A 21158-nucleotide genomic window follows, 5' to 3' on the forward strand; every position below is an offset into this window, starting at 1 on the left:
AACTAAGATCTTATCTGCTTTTTTTTTTTTTACTACAATTTGGCTGTAGCCTACCACCTAGCATGCTGGAAGAAAGACACTTTTCCACAGCAGACTTTCTTCGTTATTTTAATTTTCAGCTAGTAGATATGATGTGCAACTATTTCCTTTTAGCAACTCTAAGCTGTACCTGATAATTTAGCACCCAGCCGCTTAGCATCAAGAATTCTTTGTAAAAAATCTCTGTAAAGGAAGTTTTAGATTTAACCAACCTGAATACATTGTGCTTTTTAGCAGAGTCACAAAGTAAGTCTTTAAAACATTCTCAGGACCACTGAGTCCAAGACCTTCCTACATATGAAGCCCAATATTTCTCCCACCACAGCGGCTTGCATAGTTTGCGCAGAAAAATCTTCCATCTTCTTACCTTATTTTCATTTCTGAACTTCTTTGAAATTATTAGCAGAAGACCCTAGAGTGACTTCCTGAATGCTTTGTATTTGCTTAAAGGGTGGATGTAGGTGTGGTTGGTTTGGTTGCCCACGCTAAAGCAGTCAGTTACATGTTTGAATGTAAACTGGCATTAACCAAAAATATGTAATGGCATACTTAGATTTATATTTTCTATATTTGGAAGAAAACCAAGTCCTGATGAGTAACAGGAAGAGCTGAAAATAGAAACAGAGGCCAGATGGTCTCTTCTTTCAAGTGTGAAAGTGTCAACGTGTTTCATATTTTAAGTTCTAAAAATGAAAAGTCTGACTACAGAAAGTGGCTGACACAGAAAGGTTATTACCATCATCGTGTGTCTGTGGTCTGGGGAGCGATCAGCAGTGCAGGGCTTTGTACTGATCCTGATGCTTCCGTGAGGCTCTTTAGCCTTAGTCATGAGAAGACGAGTAGAACCCCACGTAGATTTAAGCAGGACACCCTATTTAGAAGATTTGAACAGCTTTCAGCGCAAAATAGGAGCCAACACACTTTGATTAGACTCTGACAGTTTCAAGGACAAATTACAGCTGGTTTTCAGGAACACAGGGATCTTTGTGGCCTTTGGGTTTTATCAGCAGATTCAGATACCTATGAATATAGACAGGACTGAGCTATGCTCAGTACTTGTTAACCACACTAGGTACAAGTGCATTTATAAATCAATGCATAACCATACTTAACGTGTTAGGCATCCAAACTGCAGTCAGGAAAAGAAGTGCTGTATAAGCTCTTACCATAGCAGGAGACTTCAAATATCAGATTAGAGTATATTAAAACATACAAACCCTCCCACTTTTAAAATATATGGTCATTCTCATTTTTAACTGAAGAGCAACAGAACTACTGTTCTTAAAAAAAATATTAAGTCTGGAGATTTGATTTTAAGAGACCTAATCACCACATCACTTTTAACTTGCATCTCACACAATGCCTATATTGCATATAGACTATATAACGCTGTAGAGATGTATAGCAAATTACTCCAATAAAACAGTAGAACAACATCTCAATATCCTTTCGGAAAACAGACAGAGGTATTGTACACTCTAAAATGATTTCACAGACCAAGCTTATATAACAGTAATTTATTATATTACCGCATGAAGTGTTAAAAGACTAGTACAATGAATGGTTAAGGCTGAAATACAACCCCATGCAGAGAAGCCAGAACAACAATCATGTAAACACCGAAGTACTACTAAAGCACTGCTTCCAAACAGGCAAGAAACAGACTAATAGAGCATCAGAGGTGTTTACAGTGATCCTAAGAGGAAGTTCTCTTAGGAAAACTCCTTTAATGAAAGATTTTACTCCCAGGGTTCAGGTCAAGATACTACCTGTGAGAATACTTCTTACGGGGTATTTACCTGGATTTAAGTATAGAAACACATCACTTTTGTAAAAAGCTGCCTTTAAGGGAAGAAAAGGGGTCGTGGAGGAGACACGGAGAGAGAGACAGAGATGAAAAAAAAAATAAGACATTCACACGAAGGGTAGAACTGAAACATGATTTTCAGTGTCTTCAACACCAAGAAAAACCTGTATTACAGACAACTTTGTACCACTTTACAAAATGTACACTGTATATATTATATATACACGTATGAAACACTATTACTTCAATCACTAAGTTCTTCTTCATCACTGAAATAAGCACTTTTCTTAATCCGTGGACGTTTTGAGTCATCTGAAATTGAAGATTCCCCTGCAGTCTGCGTCCACCTTTGTTGCTCTTCCTCAATTTTTGCTTGCTGCAATAGAAGTAGTAGTATTAGCTAGTACTAAGAAAGAAATAAGATGCATTACAAATAATAATGCTAGTTATTAATAGGCAATGCATTATTTAGTAAGTTAAAGAATTCAGAGGATTTATCTCAATTTCCAGATAAATTGTGTTATGAATGCGTTTCAGAAAACACTTCTGAAAGTAGTTACCACATTCAAACAGTAGATTTGCTCTGCACCAATGCAGATGGAGTACCCTGTTTTCAAAGAGACGAACTATATGAATACAGTGAACTTACTGAACTGCACTTGAAGCTGACGTTGAGTCAGCTTTGTTCCACTACCAAGTCTATCTGTTGCCTTTTGCAGTCATTCATTCAGGGAATTCAAGTCTTCAGGGATACGAAAGTAATTCAGCTGAAGGTTAAAATAGACGTTTCCTATTTTTATTACCCTGGTTAAACTCTCTGGATTGAGAGAAATGGAAATATTGCCTGGTTTCTTTACACTTACTGGTTTTATTTCTAATCATGGAGGGTTTTTGGGGATGCAAGTGGGGCTACAATTGTGCATATTTGCACAATTTTTTTCAGAGCACATCCTGTAAATCTGTTGCACATCAATAAAGTCATATTTGAGACAAAGTTATCTTAAAGAAGTCTGAGGACTTTTTTGGGCAGTGGGGGTACACAGGGGACAGCTGGGGACTGGAAAGCCATGCAATTTGAACACCAGTTCAAGTTTGCTCTGTGTAGTGAAGTAAGAGCCTGCAAGGAAGTATTAAAGAAGACAGTAATACAGCTGTCAGACTATCTAGCTACATAAAAAAACTGCTACAAATATGTTTTGAGAGGAAAGTTCTATTAGATACAACAATGCTGCACATTAGGCAAGGGAAGTGCTCCAGAAACAGGATATTCTAGTTAGCGAGGGCAAAGGATGTATCTGTTCATACATACATGGTGTTCTTTCTGGGGTGCTCAGTTACAAGAATAAAGAGGTATTTGTGGATCAGAAACCTAACGGACCACCGCAGAAGAGTTGACAGGGAACTCAAAAATAAAAACAATAATTATTAAAAAAAAAAAAGACTGAACATGTCTGAAATACCAACTACAGCCACCAGCTACTGTCAGGCAAAGTGCATCACAGGGTCTACAAGATTGCTTTTGAGAAGCTATAAGAAGGAAGCAGAGTTCAATTTAGAAATAAACATGCAACACTTCAATCTTGTACCTGAACAGCTATGGCCTGGCTGAGGCTATCTAGAGCAGGATCTTCTCCTTCCTCTTCACTTTCTTCTTCTTCCTCACTTCATTGTGGAGAGAGGGAAAAATACATAGATCTTTAGGTGTTCAGGATGAAAAAGCTGCTTAAAGAAAGTAGTAATACGTAAATAAATGTACATACATCTCTTCTGGTTCAACAACTTTCTTTCTCTTCTTCTTTTCTTTTTTCTTTGGTGGCTCCCGCTCTCCCAGCATATTTTTAGGACAAGCATAACTTAAGTGTCCTGCTTCCTTGTAGGAAAAGAAATATTAATTAACAAAAATCATTACCAACCACTACATGTTGAAACATATAATGAGGGAAGTTAATGGAAGACAGTTCACAAGGGAAAAAAATTGAAGCAATTAATAAGATAAATGGAATGCTGAATTAGCACACAGAAGACAAACTCTTTATAAGCTTGCCATGGAAACAAAGAGATTGGTGGTGATATGCATGTTTAATTGCAAATTCAGAACAACTATGTGCGAGCCAGATTAACTTCAGCTGCTGCAACATCACAATACAGGACAGCACGGTTTATGCTCATGACAAGATACAAACTTGAGTGTTAACAGTTTAAGAAATATGACTGAGTCAACAGTTTTGGTCTCAAAAGTGTTACAAATAAAAATATTTTGAAGCAAGGATTAGGAGCTGCTCCTTCTCATATAGTATTATACTAATACTCAGCTCTGTCTGCTCGTCAGCATGTTAAGCAGTTATAATAAGCACACTTTCCACCCACCCCCCAAAAAATCCCAAATAAAAGACAAAAAGGTTTTGTCATTCTGGACAGTGGTAAAACTGCTATGCAAGTTGATAATACCAACAGCAAAATGAATTTTAACACCATAGGCAGTACTATTAATGGCAATACTAAAGAAATAAGCTGAAAGTCAAAATATGGAATATGTTGCTTTATTTTTGATTTTACTCACCCCACATTCATAACACTTCGACTTATCAAAGTAGTTGCGCCTGCGAATGAATTCTGCTGCTCTTCCATTATCAATGGCAATACTTGCTTTTATTACTCTTCCAAACAGCTACAGCAAGTAGGAGAAAAAGATAAATTTTTGGAACTGCAAACCCTACCCTTCCACCATAACAACCTTCCATAACTTACCTGTTTGTTATTGAGTGCCCGGGAACAGTTTTGTGCAGATTCCTTATCCAAAAACAAAATAAAGGCAACTCCTTTGCTCTTCCTGGTGTCTTTGTCTTTCATAATAGTAACTCTGAAAACATATAACCACGTTATTGATATGCTAACATTATTTTAGAGACAATTTTTCCAGAAAGATCTCAGTAGGATCTTAGCTTTGCCAGACAGCAAAAAGGAAAGAAAGTATACTTAACAATAGAAAGATCCATTAAAAAAAGAAATTCAAAGGGACAGCTAACCACACTTTGTGCTTGTAGGTACACTGGAGATGATTTGAAAACAGTATGAGGAATCTCTCCACACCATTCTAGTCCAGTATCATGCTTTATTCTCTTGAACGACTTCAGAATGAAGAACATACTCTTTAGATTTGCAGAGAATGTAGCTGGAGGGAATTATACAAACTGGAGGTGAAATTAAAATTCAGGAGTAATCTTGACCATTGCTATAATTGATGAAAAAGCAGGGTATTGAACTGCATCCAGAGTTCACATTTTTGCAGGACTAACCAGCCAAACAGGTACACAATAGAAAATGATAGGTATTTTGCAGTGTTTTTCTACAAGTATCTCCAACTGGAATCCGAGCAGGTTATGGATACATGTGTTAATTTACATGACACAAAGCAAAACCTTCAGTCTAACATTGGAAACAACAGTGACAGTAGTAAATTTAAGACTTTTACCCAGTAAAACACAAAAAAATAGAATAGCAACCACCCAACTTCAATTCTTTCGCTCTTGTATCAACTGTTTTCTAGGGCTAAATACATCAACAGGAAACAGGATGGCAGTCTGCATGTATGTAAAAATATACGTTCAAAGTTAAAAGAATAAACTCCTGCCTGTGTCTCCCTCCTCAGGCAGAACAAGGTTCAGCCATAAGGCAATGTAAAATCGTAAGAAGTAAGACCTTTACAACAAATAAATAAATAATCCAAATAAATAAATAAACCAAACTAACCAACGAACTCTCAAAACTTCAGAAACAGAAGGCCTACTAGAAAAAAAGCCTGTATAACAGATGACCTACATAGTAAAAAGTGCAAGATAAAAGCTCAGCAAAAAATGCTTAATTTTCCCCCAAAAGCAAGTACAGACAGATAGAGCATAAAACAGTTTCTATATCAAACCCTCTTTGGCAAGGATGCACCCAACAATGTGTTGAAGTGTCAATAAAACTGAGTTTAGACCAGTTCTATTAGTTCTTTTGACAAGTTATTCTCCCAAGAGTTCCAGTGGAACCCTAATATGACTGTCAGATTTCTAATTGGGATGCTTAGTATACCAATTAATGACACAAAAACAGAAACAGATATGTGTGACAAATCTTTAATAAGTCAGCAGCTTCTTGGAACCCTAGGAAATCTAATTTCCCACTGAAAAAAAATGAGCTGAACTCATAATAATCAGGATACAGTGAGGTGAGAAGTGTAGCAAGGAAGAAAAGTCAGTATGATTTTGCCGAGTCAAGTCACACCTCAAAAAAAGCCCATTAAAGCTTCTTCAGTTAATTAAATTCTAAAACTTTCTGTGAAATGATGTGTTTAACATCCCTGGACAAAGACTCTCCAGAAAACAAGCTAACTTTTGAGAAGATTTTTCTTGGGAATTAAGAATTAGTTACAAATAGGAAACTACCACTAACAAGGCTCACTTTTCACAGCGAAGCTGAAACACCAGTAAAATCCCACCGTATGTGCACTGTTTAGTCAGGTCAGCTTGCAAAGGGACAAAGAGTTAGGTAGTAAATTTTGCTAAACACAAAATTGTTCCATGATAGTATTTTACACATGCTATTCTGTGAGTCTACTTTTAGTTTAATTTCTGACAGTAAATAGGCAAAATGTCAGGAAAAAGTAGGTATTAGGAAGTGTGTAAGTGTGTGTGTGTGTGTGTGTGTGTGTAGGAACTGCTGAGTCATGGCCTGAACCACAGATTGAGCAACTGGAGGAAAGACCCAGTCAGCCCTGAGAGCACAGGTGAAAGCAATTCACTCAAGGGCTGACTGCCCCTGAGGAAGGATCTCTTTCTGGAGATCCCTCCTTGGTGGGAGCCTTTCCCTGCGAGCCCAAAATCTTCTGATCCGGGTGAGCGATCTACTTCCCTTCCCTTGTAGCACCTTGCTATCGTGCCAGTCCTTCCACCTCTTTTGAAACACCTTTTCCATTGTGTTGGTCCTCCTGATCGCTACAGCATGAAATAATATACAGGTGAGGAAAACAGAAACCATGCAGATAGAGTTGTGAGTTCTAAGTTACTCAGTTTCTCAAATAACGCAGGACAGGATTTCTTCAGTACAGGCATCCAAAAACACCATTTCTGTTGCGTATGTTAGGCAAAACCACTAGAAACTATTAACAGAAAAGAGAAAGCACACTGCTATAGCACCTTTAAAATAAGCAACGTATCATACAGTCAATACTTCATGCAGTTAAGGATCCAAACAAGTTCAAAAGCCAAGGCAGTAGAAGACCCCTACTCCCAACACACACACCACATCCACACTCTAAAAGTGTGTAACTCCTTACCAAAGGATAGCAGGGAGGTCAGAAGTGACAAATTTATGAAGAATAGGTCCATCAATAGTTATTAAACACCAATGTTACTACAACAGGATTTTTCTAAATCAGTCGTTCAGCAATCAACTAAAACAGGTCAAGCACCCCGAACCTGGAAAGAAAGACTGAAGCTGCCCAGTTGTACTGGTTTCTGCACGTCTGTCAGAGCCCTACATAAGGGCTTTCCTCTCCTATGTTTTTCTGAAGTCATAGCCTGATTGGCATTTCCTGCTACTTTGTCTACTGAAACACACTGCTGAGATTTCACATACTTTGAACAGCTCTATATAACAGAAACGATCACAGCAGCCAATGAATGTTAGAGCAGATATATATATATATATCTCATATATATATATATCTCATATATATATATATGTATATAACATATATATATATATCATATATAACATATATATATATATATATATATATATAACTCATACAGTGTTGTAAACTCAAGTCTAGTTTTGTTATTCCAATCAGGTAAAAATAGAGCATACAAACCCAGCAAGTTTCTTATCATGGCATTTATTCCTATTATTTCAACATAGAGACAGGTATTCCCAAGACTTATTCATGAATATTGCACGTATGAAGAGCTGTTATTATGCAGCCTTATGTCTAATGTTAAACAGTCACAATAACAAATCACCCTAGAACCATAAATAGAGGAATTATACATTGTAGTTGTAGGAACTGGTTGTGAGAACTGTGACACCTAGCTCACACATGTAGAAACTTCCACACCTACAGTTATCAACCTGGCAGAAGGAGAGCAGCACTTAGTAGAAGAACATTGTTTCAGCTACTTTAGAGAAAATGTTGCTGCTATATATCAACATTCTACTTGCTCTTGAGAAGTGGTTACCAAACAGTACTTGTCTCCAACACAGATACTCTTACAGTGTATATGCAAGAGCTCCCAGTTATTAAATGTACACTTTATTAAAAATGAACAGGACTTCAATACAGTTACATCCTTATGCTTAAATTATAAAGAACACAATACATTCAAGTCAAGCAAAGACATTAAGTATTTTAAGACGAGAACTTCAAAAGTAACAGGCTATAATCAGATCACTTACTTGACAACTTTTCCATACTTGGAAAAAATCTGAAATACAGAACAAAATAAAAAGATTTAACAACAAATACATTTAATTATTAACAAATTTATTGAGACAAACTTTCCTAAGAGATCCATATCAATACTGTATTTATACTCAAAATTGTTGTCACTAAGTTTAGCATAAGCAATATGGCTCTTAAAAACTTACCCTGTATAGATCGTTGTTTGTCAAAGCGAATGGTAAATTGGACACATACACTGTGCTTTTGCTTGGTGCCAACCCACCACTCATTTTCCTGATGAAAGGAGAAAGAGAGATGAATTAAACTGCATTCAAAATGCAAGCAATTAAAAAAGCCCAACAAAATAGTTGTAAGACTTTTCATTTTTTTTTCCCAAATTGTTTTTCAAACACAGCTGGCTGTGATAAAAATGCAAGAAAGCACAGCTTTCATTTTCCTTTCATCACTTTTACATGAAATCCACGCTTGTCCTTATGTTCTTCCCCCTCTCCTGCTCCAAAGCATAGTTTTTCCTGTCCCAGTCAACCACTAACTGGCAAGTTAGTGTACGAAGGCTCTATCTCCATTTATTAAACATTCTGGCCAAGATGTGAAATTAATAACCTTCATTCAAGTACTGCCACGATCTGTCTCTTTTCACTAGTTTCAGCTCAGTGGGATTCAACATAGACTAAACCACATTTGGTTAAGGAAAAAAGGAAAACCTTCCATAAGGCAGAGTCCTAACTATTGGGAAGAAAGAAAAGAAACTGCATTGGCTTTAAAAGGCGTATCTCAACTGTCAAGACAGCACATATTTCCTCTTGAATTCATTACTTGTGCTCCTACGCTGCTCTGGAATTGTACATTTCCAGAGCAGGTTATGGGCAGCATCTTCCTCAGAGACACTCCTCCTCCTGATTAAGTACTTTTATACCAGCAGGAACCATAGAAATCCCACAGACATTTTCTGTCCTAACCTCTTAATTTATGGATGCTAAGTACCCAAGACTGCCTAGAAATAATGAGACAATTTAAAAAGATTTTCAACATGCTGTGTGGCCAGCAAGGAGAGGATGTGATCGTCCCCCTCTGCTCTGCCCTTGCGAGGTCCCATCTGGAGTACTGTGTCCAGGCCTGGGGCCCCCAGCACAAGGATGCAGAGCTATTGCAGTGGGTCCAGGGGAGGGCCAGGAAGATGATCAGAGGGCTGAAGCACCTCTCCTGTGAAGAGGGAGAAGGCTCCAGAGAGATTCCATTGAGGCCTTCCAGTATTTGAGAGGAGCTTATAAACAGGAGGGAGACCGACTTGTTACATAGGCAGATAGTGACAGGACAAGGAAGAAATTCTTTACTCAGAGGGCAGTGAGGCACTGGCACAGGCTGCCCAGAGAAGCTGAGGATGCCCCATCCCTGGCGGTGTTCGAGGCCAGTTTGGATGGGACCCTGAGCAATCTGTTACAGTTAGTGGGTGGTAACCCTGCCCACGGCACGGGGTTGGAACTGGGTGGTCTTCAAGGCCTCTTCCAACTCAAGCCATTCTATGACTCCACCACTAAACATCCTGCCTTGTAACTGCATCTAACACAAGGTAATGAATGACTGAACTAACTTCAAAGAGAGCAGACTGGGTTTTTCCTCACGTTTGGACTTTCCCCACAATTTTAAGTGACACCAAAGCCTGTGGAAAGCTCTTCTTGCTTCTGATCTGTTCAGTAGCTAGGACTTGGTCCAAATGAGTAAAATGCAAGATCAGAATAAAAGACACCAAAGAGCACAGCAAAAAAACATTCCCTATGCAGCCCAGTTAATGCCTACTTATCCCGTTTCCTGCAGCCTTCTTCCCGCTTCTCGGTAGCCCTGATTCCTAGCTGCATGCCGTGCTGAGATCAAGCTATTTCTGTAAGACCAATTCATTTTAAAATACAGACGAAAGCTGATGAAAGGATGAAAGAAACCGAATAAATCAATATCCATCATAGAACACATACAGCATGTTAAAGGACTTTCTGGGTAGGGAGTTTGATTAAATGAAAGCGTCAGTTGCCAACAAAGTAACTAATGTCAGACTCTAATCCATCTTCGGTTATTTTCCAGCATTTCAACATTTAGTAATCTGAAGACGCAACACTCCTAGCAGAAACCTGTTATCTAACTGTTTTGTTTCTCTTTTCTGACAAGCTTAATGTATCACAACTCATCTAAGTGTCGGTTTCTAAGCGATTGAATTTTGAGTTTTTCCACATTCAGGGACTTGTTTTTTTTGGCACCAATGGAAATGGCAACATAAAGGTTAAGCAAATGAAAACGGAATAAATTTGCAAGAAAGGCCACGCACTGCATCTGGTGTTATGCAGACTTGATTCATTATCCCAAATTCCTGGCTGCTTGGCATTAGTATCCTTGACAAGCCTAACCAAACCCAGCACCACGCCATACAAATAGATGGCCCGAAGTGCAGTTATCCACACAAGCAGCTCAATGCAAAGGACGTGGAAAGCAGTCCATCACTACTGCATTATGGTGTATCAACGGTGCAATATTTTGTAATAGCAGAGGCGAACCTCACGTGGCTGTAGATAGCAATTTACCCTGTCTAAAATGACAGAAGCTGGAGCTTCTTATAGCTGGAGACCAAGCAGGATGTGTATTAAGGAACAGATGCCAGTGAGAATAGTGGGACTGGGCACCAGTCAGCTCACATATTTCACAGCACTGCTGTGCAAGCCTCCAAAAAGAAGGCAACATGTCATATGAAGATTACTACAGGCCTAATCATTCAGCCAATACGAAATTACTATGAACACAAGGTAGAAAATCGCGGATTTTAGCTGTACACTACTTTTTACAGGTGCAAACTGAAAAAGTTGCAGCCTGCTGGCCAGCTAAGGCTAAGCTTTGTTTCTAGTTCCCTGGACAAATTTAAGTGAACGAGTGTTGTAGTTCTGATTGCCCACATAATGGTATTGTTCGGGGCTACGATGCTGGTATTTCAGTCATCTTACTTTCAACACACACAAATTTTAATAAAACAAGAAGCAACTATAAGGCTACAGTGCCATTCCCATCTTCAAACTGGCTAAGTTACAAATCTATGACTTCAGAAAAGAGTATTTCCTTGGATCTGCAAGACAACATCCTGCTCTAAATACTAAGGGTCATACAGATGGTTTATAATAATGATTTTACAAAAATCAGTCTTTCAAAAAGCTAAGTATGTGAAAAATGCAGATTTCTTGTTATTCATTGTGAATGCAATTTTAGATACAGCTACTACCACAATTCTTCCCACCCGATAAACCTTAACAAAAAAATCTACCTTTTAAAAACAAACAAACAAAAATTACCACAAAGCCACTTCTGGGATATGAAGAATAGTTCCCCACCTCCCTCCCCCCCACTAATAGATGCCAATCATGCTACAGCAGCTTCATATTTACATGTATGATGCTTTCCAGTGTGGGGAAAAGGTAAGTGTAAAAAAATAGCCAGTTTTGGTTTCAAGCTAACTCTCCAGATGAGAAACTTCTCTATTAAAGGCTCAGAGCCCTTTTACTTTAGGAACTTTCTAACTTCATAAACAGTCCAATTCAAGTTTGACATTTTCATCACATTCTTTCTCCTTCATTACCGGTCCCTCTACTCTACAGGATTTCACTTCACAGGCTAACATTAAAAATTAAATATGAAAATAAAAACAAGCATCTGAGCTTTCTAGCTGCCATAGAACTCACCTGAAAGTCACACATAATCTGGCTTCCTGCCCTGCTACAGCTCCCAGCAAAAGGAAACATTTGTGTTTTATAATGAATGCTTTTATGTGGCTTCCCCAGTCATCAATGTACTACTTGGTTGCTTAACTTCAAGGCATCTGCTGGAAGCCAGTATGTTATCTCCACAGGGTTGAGCAGAGCTCCCTTAATGTAACAGCCTCTCTGCACTATTAATGCTTTCTTCATTTATTATTTTCACAGTCTAACTTCTGGGATGGGGATGTCTGTCGTCAGTAGGACTTCTTGAATTCAATCTTCTTGGTCTTTTCCAACAGCTCAAAGAAGCCACTCTTTGACAAGAACCATCTGTCTGTAATGATCCAGTCTCCTGCAAAATACTCTGATTACAGAAGTATGCTTCACTTGAATCCAAGATACTCAATGCAGTGTCTGTCACTCATGTTGAGAGCGTCAGAAGAAAAGACAATAATCAATTTCAGTAATTGGGTTTCCTACTCTGTCCCAGGACAGAATAGAAAAGGACATCATCAAAACAGTTTAGATGCCTCTGAAGGATCAAGCAGGGTCTGAATTTGCCAATATTTTCATGCCTTACCAACAACACTGTAACTCACACACAATTTTTTTTACTTGTTTTAAATACACAGCTGTAAGGTCAGAATTATGACTTAACGAATCAAAGACGTATAAATGATTTGTGGATAAACCACTCAGGCCAGACATGCTCACTCAGGTCAACTAACTCCTATCTTGATGCTTAAAATGCCACGTTTTATTTCTAATTTAATCACATTAACAGAGCTTAGAGCCAAATCAACAAGCCATCAGTCACGGCAGCAAATTGCCTCAAACCAAACCAAATCACAGAATCCTAGAATGGCTTGGGTTGGAAGGGACCTACAAGACTTCCTTGTTCCAACACCCGTGCCCTGGGCAGTTACCACCCAGCAGCTCAGGCTGCCCAGGGCCCCATCCCCTGACCTTGAACGCCTTCAGAAATGGGACACCCACACCCTCTCTGGGCAGCATGTGCCAGTGACTCACCACTCTCTCTGTGAGAAATTTCCCCCAACATCTAATCTAAATCTCCCCTAATTTAGTTAAAACTGTCCCCCCATGTCCTGTCACTATCTGCCCGTGTAAAAAACTGATTTCCCTCCCGCTTATATGCTCCCTTTAAGTACTGGAAGGCCGCAATGAGCTTTCCCCAGAGCCTTCCCTTCTCCAGGCTGAACAAGCCCAGCTCCTTCAACCTTCCTTTCACAAGAGAGGCGTTCCAGCCCTCTGATCGTCTTCAAGACCCACCTCCGGACCTACGTCTTTCTTATGCTGGGGCCCAGGCCTGGCTGTGGTACTTCAGGTGGGGCCCCACGAGGGCAGAGCAGAGGGGAACAAGCAGCTCCCTGGCCCCGCTGGCCACCACACTTTGGTGCTGCCCAGGATACGACGGCCAAACCGGCACCGAGGTCGAGAGCCGCAGTCCGTCAAGAAACTTCCACAGCACGCACGCAGCGTGCCCCCGTGGTTCCTGCATCGCGGCACGGCTCCCCCGGCCTTCCCCACAGAGCCCCGCGCAGCGCAGCCATTGCGGCCCCACACGCCGCGCCCGGGGAGCCCAGCGCCGCCCCCTGCGCCGTGCCGCGGCCCACGCGCAGCCGCCTCCCCCCGGCCCCGCGGCGGCCCTACCCGGCACGGCGGCGCTCAGCGTACGCGGGCACCCATGCTGCGACACAGCGGCCCGCACGGCCCGGCCCAACCCCCTCTTCCGCTGACGCGCGGCGACTCGCGCCGAACGTTGCGAGCGAGCCGGGCGCTTCCGTTAACGCCCGAGCGGCGCCGGAAGCGGCGGGAGCAGGGCGGCGGAGCGGGACGCGGCGGCGGTGAGCGCGGTTGGGCTGCGGGGCCCCGAGGGCGGCGGGCCCTACGCGCGGCGTTCCCCCGGGCGGCGGGGCTGCGGCACAACGCGGGCAGGCGGCACGGGGCTTCTCCGACGCGGCAACGCCGGCTCGCCGGCTTTGGGAGCAGACGCAGCGCGGAGCAGCGCCGGGGCTGGAGTCCCTGCGGCCCTGGGTGAGGGGAGCGCGGGGACCGAGAGGCGGGAAGGGGAGGTCGGCGGCTGCTGCTCGGCATGGGCGGTTCAGCAGCCTGTGTAAGCCTGGGAAGCAGGCGGTGCAAACCTCGCTTTTTAAACTTTTTCTTCCCTTAAGCCTACGTGTGACAAGATGTTTTCGTTTTCATTTTCATTTGTTTGTTCTGACAGGAAGAGTTTTAGTTCTGTGTAGCCGTATGAGTTAGCTCTCAGAGGCAGCGTGAACCCGCTGTAGATGCCTTCAGTGCGGCTCCTTGTGGTGCAGAGCCAGTACCCGGGTGCTTCTGGAGGGCTGCGTGAGACCCACGTCACCTGTCCAACTTCCTTGAAAGTCCTAAAACGCATCTTTACACTCAGCTTAACAGTGCCGTGTCCTGTAACTTAGAGTCTTTGCATGAGGGCTGCTCCGAAAGTAATGCCTCCTTTTTATTATGTTGGCCCATGCCACCAGAGGTGGATATTCATGATATGGCAGTAGATGTTGAACCTTCCCACCAATATTCCATTCCATTTGTTGCCGTCCGACAGGCAGCAGCAGAGGGCCGGTGTGGCACAATGGTGTCTGACATGGAAGTGTAGATGAGGCAGACGTGTGTCACTGAATTCTTCCATGCAGAAAAGAATTGCATCCATTGCCATTCATCGACACTTACTCAATGTTCATGCATATCAATCAGTGGATGTGAGCACAGTGAGGTGGTGGGTGGTGCATTTCAGCATTGGTGACAGCAGCAGTGGGTCACCTCTGCTGGTGCCGTTTTCATGAATGCAGCATGCATGCTCTTGTTCATTGCTGGTAAAAATGTATAGCTAATGGTGATGGCTATGCTGAAAAATAGTGTTTTGTAGCTGGGAATTTGTTCTATCAAGTACTGTTACTGTGCTCTTTGTTGCAGTTTCAATGGAAATAAATAGGAGGCATTACTTTTGTAGCAACCTGTGTGTTTCAGTACTTGAAGTCTGTTCTTTCACAGCCTTTGAGTAGGCTCTTTGCCCTAGGTTAGAGTTATGATGCAAAGTGTTGTGATTACTTCTTTAATCCAGGTGTTTGGGATGTCAAGAAAGCAAAGAGTCTGTAGGAAGGATACAGAGAGATGTGGAAATGCAGAGTAGAGTTGGAGGTATTAATTCCTCTTGCTGAAATATTCAGCATTTCTTGGTACCTTCAAGCTTAAATGCTGAAAGCATTACAGTTTTGACCTCTTATGCCATTGACACTGTGAGGGTAGTGAGACACTGGAACACATTGCCCAGTGAAGTTGTGGATGCCCCTTCCCTGGAAGCATTCAAGGCCAGGCTGGATGGGGCTTCGAGCAACCTGGTCTAGAGGGAGGGGTTGGAACTAGGCGATCTTAAAGGTCCCTTCTAAACCAAAACAATCTATAATTCTATGATTCTCAGTGTTACAAGGAAAAGCTGCGTTTTCTGTGTGTCAGTCCTCAAAGAAACAATCTCTGGCTGTTGTGAAATTGGCCGTGAGAAGACTCTGGCATCTTTCCTAGGTCTTACTTATACAGGATCATATAATTTTTTTGAGAGCTTTCCAAAACATAGGAGGGATGAAACTGACCTACGCTTGTCAATTGTCAGAATTTGTCACAGTAACAATACAAAGACAGATATGTTCCAGTAGCAGCAAGAACAAACAGTACAGCTGCCTACCTCTGGATTTAGAGAATGGTTTTGTTTTTATGCTCTGTTCAGGTATGGCAAGATCGCAGAATCATAGAATTGCTCAGGTTGGAAAGGACCTTCAAGATCATCAAGTCCAACCACAACCTAACCATACTGCTCTAACAACCCACCGCTAAATCATGTACCTGAGCACCACATCCAAACGGTTTTTAAACACATTCAGGGATGGTGACTCAACCACCTCCCTGGAGAGCCTGTTCCAGTGCTTAACAACCCTTTCTGTAAAGAAGTTTTTCCTGATATCCAACCTAAACCTCCCCTGGCGCAACTTGAGGCCATTTCCCCTTGTCCTGTCACCAGTGAGAAGAGACCAGCCCCACTCTCACTGCAATCACCTTTCAGGTGTTTGAAGAGAGCAATGAGGTCTCCCCTCAGCCTCCTCTTCCCCAGACTAAACAGCCCCAGTTCCTTTAGTCTCTCTTCGTAGAGCATATTCTCCAAGCCCTTCACAAGCCTTGTTGCCCTTCTCTGGACCTGCTCCAGCACCTCCATGTCCTTTCTGTACTGGGGTGCCCAAAACTGAATGCAGTACTCGAGGTGAGGCCTCACCAATGCCAAGTACAGGGGCAGGATGTCTTCCCTAGTCCTGCTCACCACACCATTCCTGATACAAGCCAGGATGCCACTGGCCTTCTTGGCCACCTGGGCACACTGCTGGCTCATATTCAGCTGACTGTCCATCAGCACACCAAGGTCCCTTTCCGTCAGGCAGCTTTCCAGCCACCTGGGCTGGAAAGCTGCATGTTTGTGGAACAACAATGTAGATTCTTTAGAAGGTTGATAGCACACACTGGAATATTACAAACCCTGGTGAAGTTGATATTTTTAGTGGTGATTAAAACTGATGCATCAAGAAAGTGTAAACAGACAAGAATGATGTGCAAAATATTGCAGAGTACTGGAGTGTTCTCACAAATGTCAGCTTTTTTTTTTAGCTTGTTAATGTTTCTTAGAAAGAAAAGAAAAAATAATGATTGATTGATGAAGAAAACTCACTTGTGTAGAAATCTGATGTTTAAGTGACCGTGTAATCTTCATGATGAAGACGACCTTTTGGTATTACCCCTGCTATAGCAGTGCAGGGCAAGATGTAGCCCTGTGATACGGGGAGCCAAGCCAACCTTGGCAGCAGGCCTCTGCAGAGCAGCTTGTGCTGCATCCATACAATGGCTTCTGTGTGCACTGAAGTAGCAGCATTTGAGAAAATAAAGAATTTGCTTTAGGGAAAACAGTCACCTTCGATGAAGAACAAGGAAAAAGCAGTTTAAATGAATATTGCGGGTCATTACATGTCATGATAATGAAGAAATATCAACTATCTTTGGTGTATATGCTAACAGAAAATAGTGTCAGTGACAGTGAAATTAAGGTGCGAAACAAAAATAGATACTTCTTTTAAATCTTTATCTGAATCAAATTGTCCTGAGAGAACAGATGATCCTTAATGTAGCACAGAAGGCTTGAGGTTTGATACCGCAAAACCATGTTATGGAATCTTCTCAAATTGATTCAAAATGTTTTGGCACTTTGTCAATATAATAAAGCTGTTCTGATTAGGTCACGTTGTTTAAGAAATTTTTACTATAGAAACAGATGAGATATGTTCAAAATGCTGAGAAATGTGCTTCTCTCCCTTTAAATATACACGTGTGTGTGTACCTGTGTATATTCTTGTATTTTGAGAAGCATCCTCACTGTCATTGGTTCCAGCTAAAAGTTGTCCATTTAGTCTTCTATATAAAACTGTTTTTTTCCCTTTTTTTCTTACCAGTGTTTTGGACAATGTACTTGATAATTAGTTGTCTGATTAATTGTCACCATTTTCTCTCTCTAATTGCAAAATCTTCTCACTTACGGGATTTTGCTTCCATCCCTCTTTGCCTTTCAATTCTTTCTTCTTGTCTGATAAAACTGTGTCTGTTTTTTTTTCCTTCAGTCTGTTGGTGTTTGTCATAGTATGCTCTACCTTTTTTTTCCATTTTTTGGGGTCCAAATACTAATAATTCTCGCAAGTTTCAGTAATGTTCTATAACAGTGATAGAAATGGAGGAGTTTCTATGGGCTGTGCTGTCTCATAATCTGTAATGGGCATGTACGTGAATGTTGGTGACTGCTACCTGGAAAAGGATCATAATAGGAAAACAATGCTCTGGATTTAATTTTTTATTTTTTTTTCAGAAAGTTTTATACCTATACTGATTTTTCATATGAAGGTTTTTGGTATTCTGAATTCAGCTGACATTCATATTCTTTCTTAACTGAGTGTAATGAATTGCATTATACTAATCCAGACAGATTAGGAGGGATGGGCAGCAAAGGGATTTAGATTTTAAATGTCTGGTTTACTTACAAAAAATGAATTTATGAATCTGTGTGCATTTTTCACTAATTTCAGTTGCCTTTTTTTTTTTTTCCAGGTAATTAAATGGATCTTCAGAGGCCAAGTCGCTAAAATTAACAGAAAAGTGAGTGTGCAAGTGATTGTTGTTTTTCGTAATAACATATAGCTAACTTGGTGCTACCTCTGATTACAGTTGATAAACCCCTTATCTTTTTGATTCTTGACAACTTGGACAATTGTCATTTTTATATAGCCTCACAAATCTATCTCCAGTGAAGTATTTTTCTTTTCTGAAAGTAGATAATATGAATCTCTCCTAAATGTCCTGCTATTTCTTTTTCTTATGGATTATTCTTAAAATCTAGAACCCATTGTGAAAGGAAACTTTGAGAAATGCAATTCTAGCAATTTCTTAACTATTTTCAGCCACGTGTGTTTTACACTTTTTCACCTATATAATAATCAGAAAGGTTTCAGTTCCTTGAATTTCTTAGCGCAGCACGGTTTATTTTCACCTTTTATTAATTTATTTATTTTGACCTTGGAAGTCACTATTTTTTGGAAAGACAAATTTCCGTGTTCTGCTGGCTCACAATTTAGAACAAAAAATCTTCACGTGAAGAATGCATTTAATTCATGTATTCAGAACAGAGCTTTGTGTTAACTGATTAACGTGTTGAACCTTATCCTGTTTCCAAAGGGCCAAGATGGTGAAATAAAAGCTTTATATAAGAAAGCATGAGTTCTTCAATCTAATACATATGAGTTAAATTCATTTAAAAAAAAAGTTTATTTTTAACAGTGATATCAAACTTGCTATAAAGTTTTTGTGTATGAGTTTATTTCTACAACTGATATTAGAGTATGTGTAAATGTCACTAGGACTGTTTATAGTATCTGTAAATCTTGGATTTATTATGATCATACTTCACTAATATCCAGTTGTTACACGTGTAACACTTCGTGTTATTTTGTAAAAAGTGCACAAAAGAACTCAATATAAACTTAAGTATAAGTTTGCCACAGATCTCGCTTTTATTTAAAACCACTTTCAGGCTGTGTTTAAACCATCACTGCTCCAGCTTATTTTTTTTTGTGGAGAATGCAAGTCCTTTTTTCACGACTACAACTTTTGACTATTTTAAACTATATCTGTCAACACTTAGAGGAAGTTTATGTTGGTTGTTGGTAATGAAGAAGTTGTGAACAGCATTGTTAACAGAATTTTGATTTCTGGTGTTTTTTTGCCTTAAATTAATTACTTACTCATTAATTAGTTTATGTAACTGGACAGATTTACTTCTATAAGGACCTCATTTAAAAAAAAAATAGTGTACAGAGCTTATGCATAATATATTTCCTTGGGAGAAGCCAAAGAACCTTTATGACTATGCTTAGTATCCTCTCATCTATTCCTAACAAGTCTGATTTTGACTCATTGGATTTTTATTGTCTTCAGTGGCATATCGAAGAGATGAAATGTGGTCTGAAGGACGATATGACTATGAAAGACTTCCAAGAGAACGCCTTCCTCCAAGGATTCATCCTGATGTATGTCTGTACTTTGTTTCTTTAGCATTATACCGTTATACTACACTTTCATACTGTGATCTGTACGACAAGGGCAGGATTTTTGTCAGTTCTGAAGTTCCTGTTAAATCTTTACCTCATGGTTGTCCAACCTTTTGGCTTGCCTGGTCCACACTTAGTGAAGAGGAATTGTCTTGGGCTGCATATAAAATATATGATGTTATAGTTAGTGCTTAGGGTTTTCTATATTTTTTAAAAAAAGAAAGGCAACAAAAACATAAAACTGATGGGATGTTGGACTTTGTGAAACTAATGCATCAACCTCTGGTTTGATGGCAGTGGTTGCAGTTCTTAGTGAGTTGTCAAGGTGCTCATCAGAGATTATTGTTCTAATTTTAATCTTCCCGTGGTTTATCCTTGAAAATAGTTGTTCACAAATGTACATACTGCCAAAAAGTGATGTCATGAATATGGTGTGATTGTGAAGCGAGAGATACTTTTCTCTGGTAAGATATGTCTTAGGAAAGTCTGGTAAAGAGACATGATCAAATTTTTCTTTGAGTTGTACATCTGATTACAGCTCTATACATTCTGTTTGAAAATTTGCAGGTAGTGTATTTATGTTGACTGAAAATGAAGTTACAAATGTTAAAAAAAAAAGTTTCAGAAATCTTGAAATCCATTCTCCAATTCCTTGATCAAAGGAAAGCACAGCTGCATATTTTTCACTGTTCACAGGACTGTGTTTAGCCATTGTATCAAAATGCATACAATTATTTGCCATAACTTGAGCTTACTATAATTTGTTTCATTTTGAACACTGTTATGATTTGAAACATAGCACAGATAAGTTAATTTTGATCCCAAAGATGCATGTTTAATTCATTTAAGTGAGCAGTCAAATCCACTGAAAGTGCTCAATCTGTTGCTATTTTGCATCTTCATATTCTGGCACAAATTTTCCATCCAACTCCATAAATGACTTGATTTTGTTTTACAAATTGGAAAATCTTTTTAGCATTTTAGCCTAACTTAGCCACGTTATTTCAGAAAATAATGAAAAAGTAAACAACGTCCCCATAATCAGTATCCGTACTTTTAAGAAAGCCCTGGAATTGGTGATGACTCAATGTCTTGGACTTTATGAAATTCACAGCTCTGATGACATTATAACATGTAATACGTGTGGGTTTCAATTTGAGTGAGTGTGTGTGGTGGGCGCAAGAAATGGAGTTAGTGACGCATTGTGGCCTCCCCAGTATTCTGTTGTTGCCTATGCTGTTCACAGTTGACTAATGAAACATATTACTAAAAATCACACAGTAATGCAAAAAGTTTTTGATCCTGTGGGGCTGCATTACTATCTGTGCAGGGTTGTATGCGTGGGTTGGACATGACTGCTTTACATCCTCCTCTTTGTCTTAGTTTCAGCTGGGACAGAGTTGTTTTCTTCAGAGTGTCTGGTGTGATGCTGTGCTTTGATTCTAGGAGAAAAACAAAGC

The 21158-nt window shown here is 40.1% G+C and overlaps 2 protein-coding genes across 9 annotated transcripts in view; one reads left to right on the forward strand and one right to left on the reverse strand.

The window, feature by feature from the left end:
• ZCRB1 (zinc finger CCHC-type and RNA binding motif containing 1) lies at window positions 1542–13816 on the reverse strand. Its single transcript, XM_021384977.1, has 8 exons — window positions 13688–13816; window positions 8474–8561; window positions 8282–8310; window positions 4595–4706; window positions 4407–4514; window positions 3607–3716; window positions 3433–3508; window positions 1542–2222 (listed from the first exon to the last, which is right to left on the reverse strand). The coding sequence occupies exons 2-8, from the start codon at window positions 8555–8557 to the stop codon at window positions 2091–2093; spliced, it is 651 nt and encodes a 216-aa protein (XP_021240652.1). The 5' UTR covers window positions 8558–8561; window positions 13688–13816; the 3' UTR covers window positions 1542–2090.
• The window catches only part of PPHLN1 (periphilin 1), a 76697-nt gene continuing 69333 nt past the window's right edge, over window positions 13795–21158 (forward strand). For 2 of the 8 annotated variants that reach the window (XM_021384971.1, XM_021384973.1), the window contains exons 1-3: window positions 13888–14071; window positions 18203–18250; window positions 19586–19677. In XM_021384971.1, the coding sequence (XP_021240646.1) occupies window position 18250; window positions 19586–19677 (93 nt within the window). In that variant the 5' untranslated portion in view covers window positions 13888–14071; window positions 18203–18249. The other 6 variants (XM_021384968.1, XM_021384970.1, XM_021384975.1 and 3 more) reach the window with 4 other exon arrangements.

This window comes from Numida meleagris, chromosome 1 (assembly GCF_002078875.1).
Source record: "Numida meleagris isolate 19003 breed g44 Domestic line chromosome 1, NumMel1.0, whole genome shotgun sequence".
NCBI classification, from domain to species: domain Eukaryota; kingdom Metazoa; phylum Chordata; class Aves; order Galliformes; family Numididae; genus Numida; species Numida meleagris.

What these genes read in the sequence shown, in the direction of transcription:
- ZCRB1 (XM_021384977.1), bottom strand. Translation starts at nt 8,557, where the DNA reads ATGAGTGGTGGGTTGGCACCAAGCAAAAGCACAGTGTATGTGTCCAAT. An exon ending in AAGTATGGAAAAGTTGTCAA is followed by an intron (nt 4,707 to 8,281) that starts GTAAGTGATCTG and finishes ATATGTTTTCAG; the next exon opens with AGTTACTATTATGAAAGACA. An exon ending in GGGCACTCAATAACAAACAG is followed by an intron (nt 4,515 to 4,594) that starts GTAAGTTATGGA and finishes TACTTGCTGTAG; the next exon opens with CTGTTTGGAAGAGTAATAAA.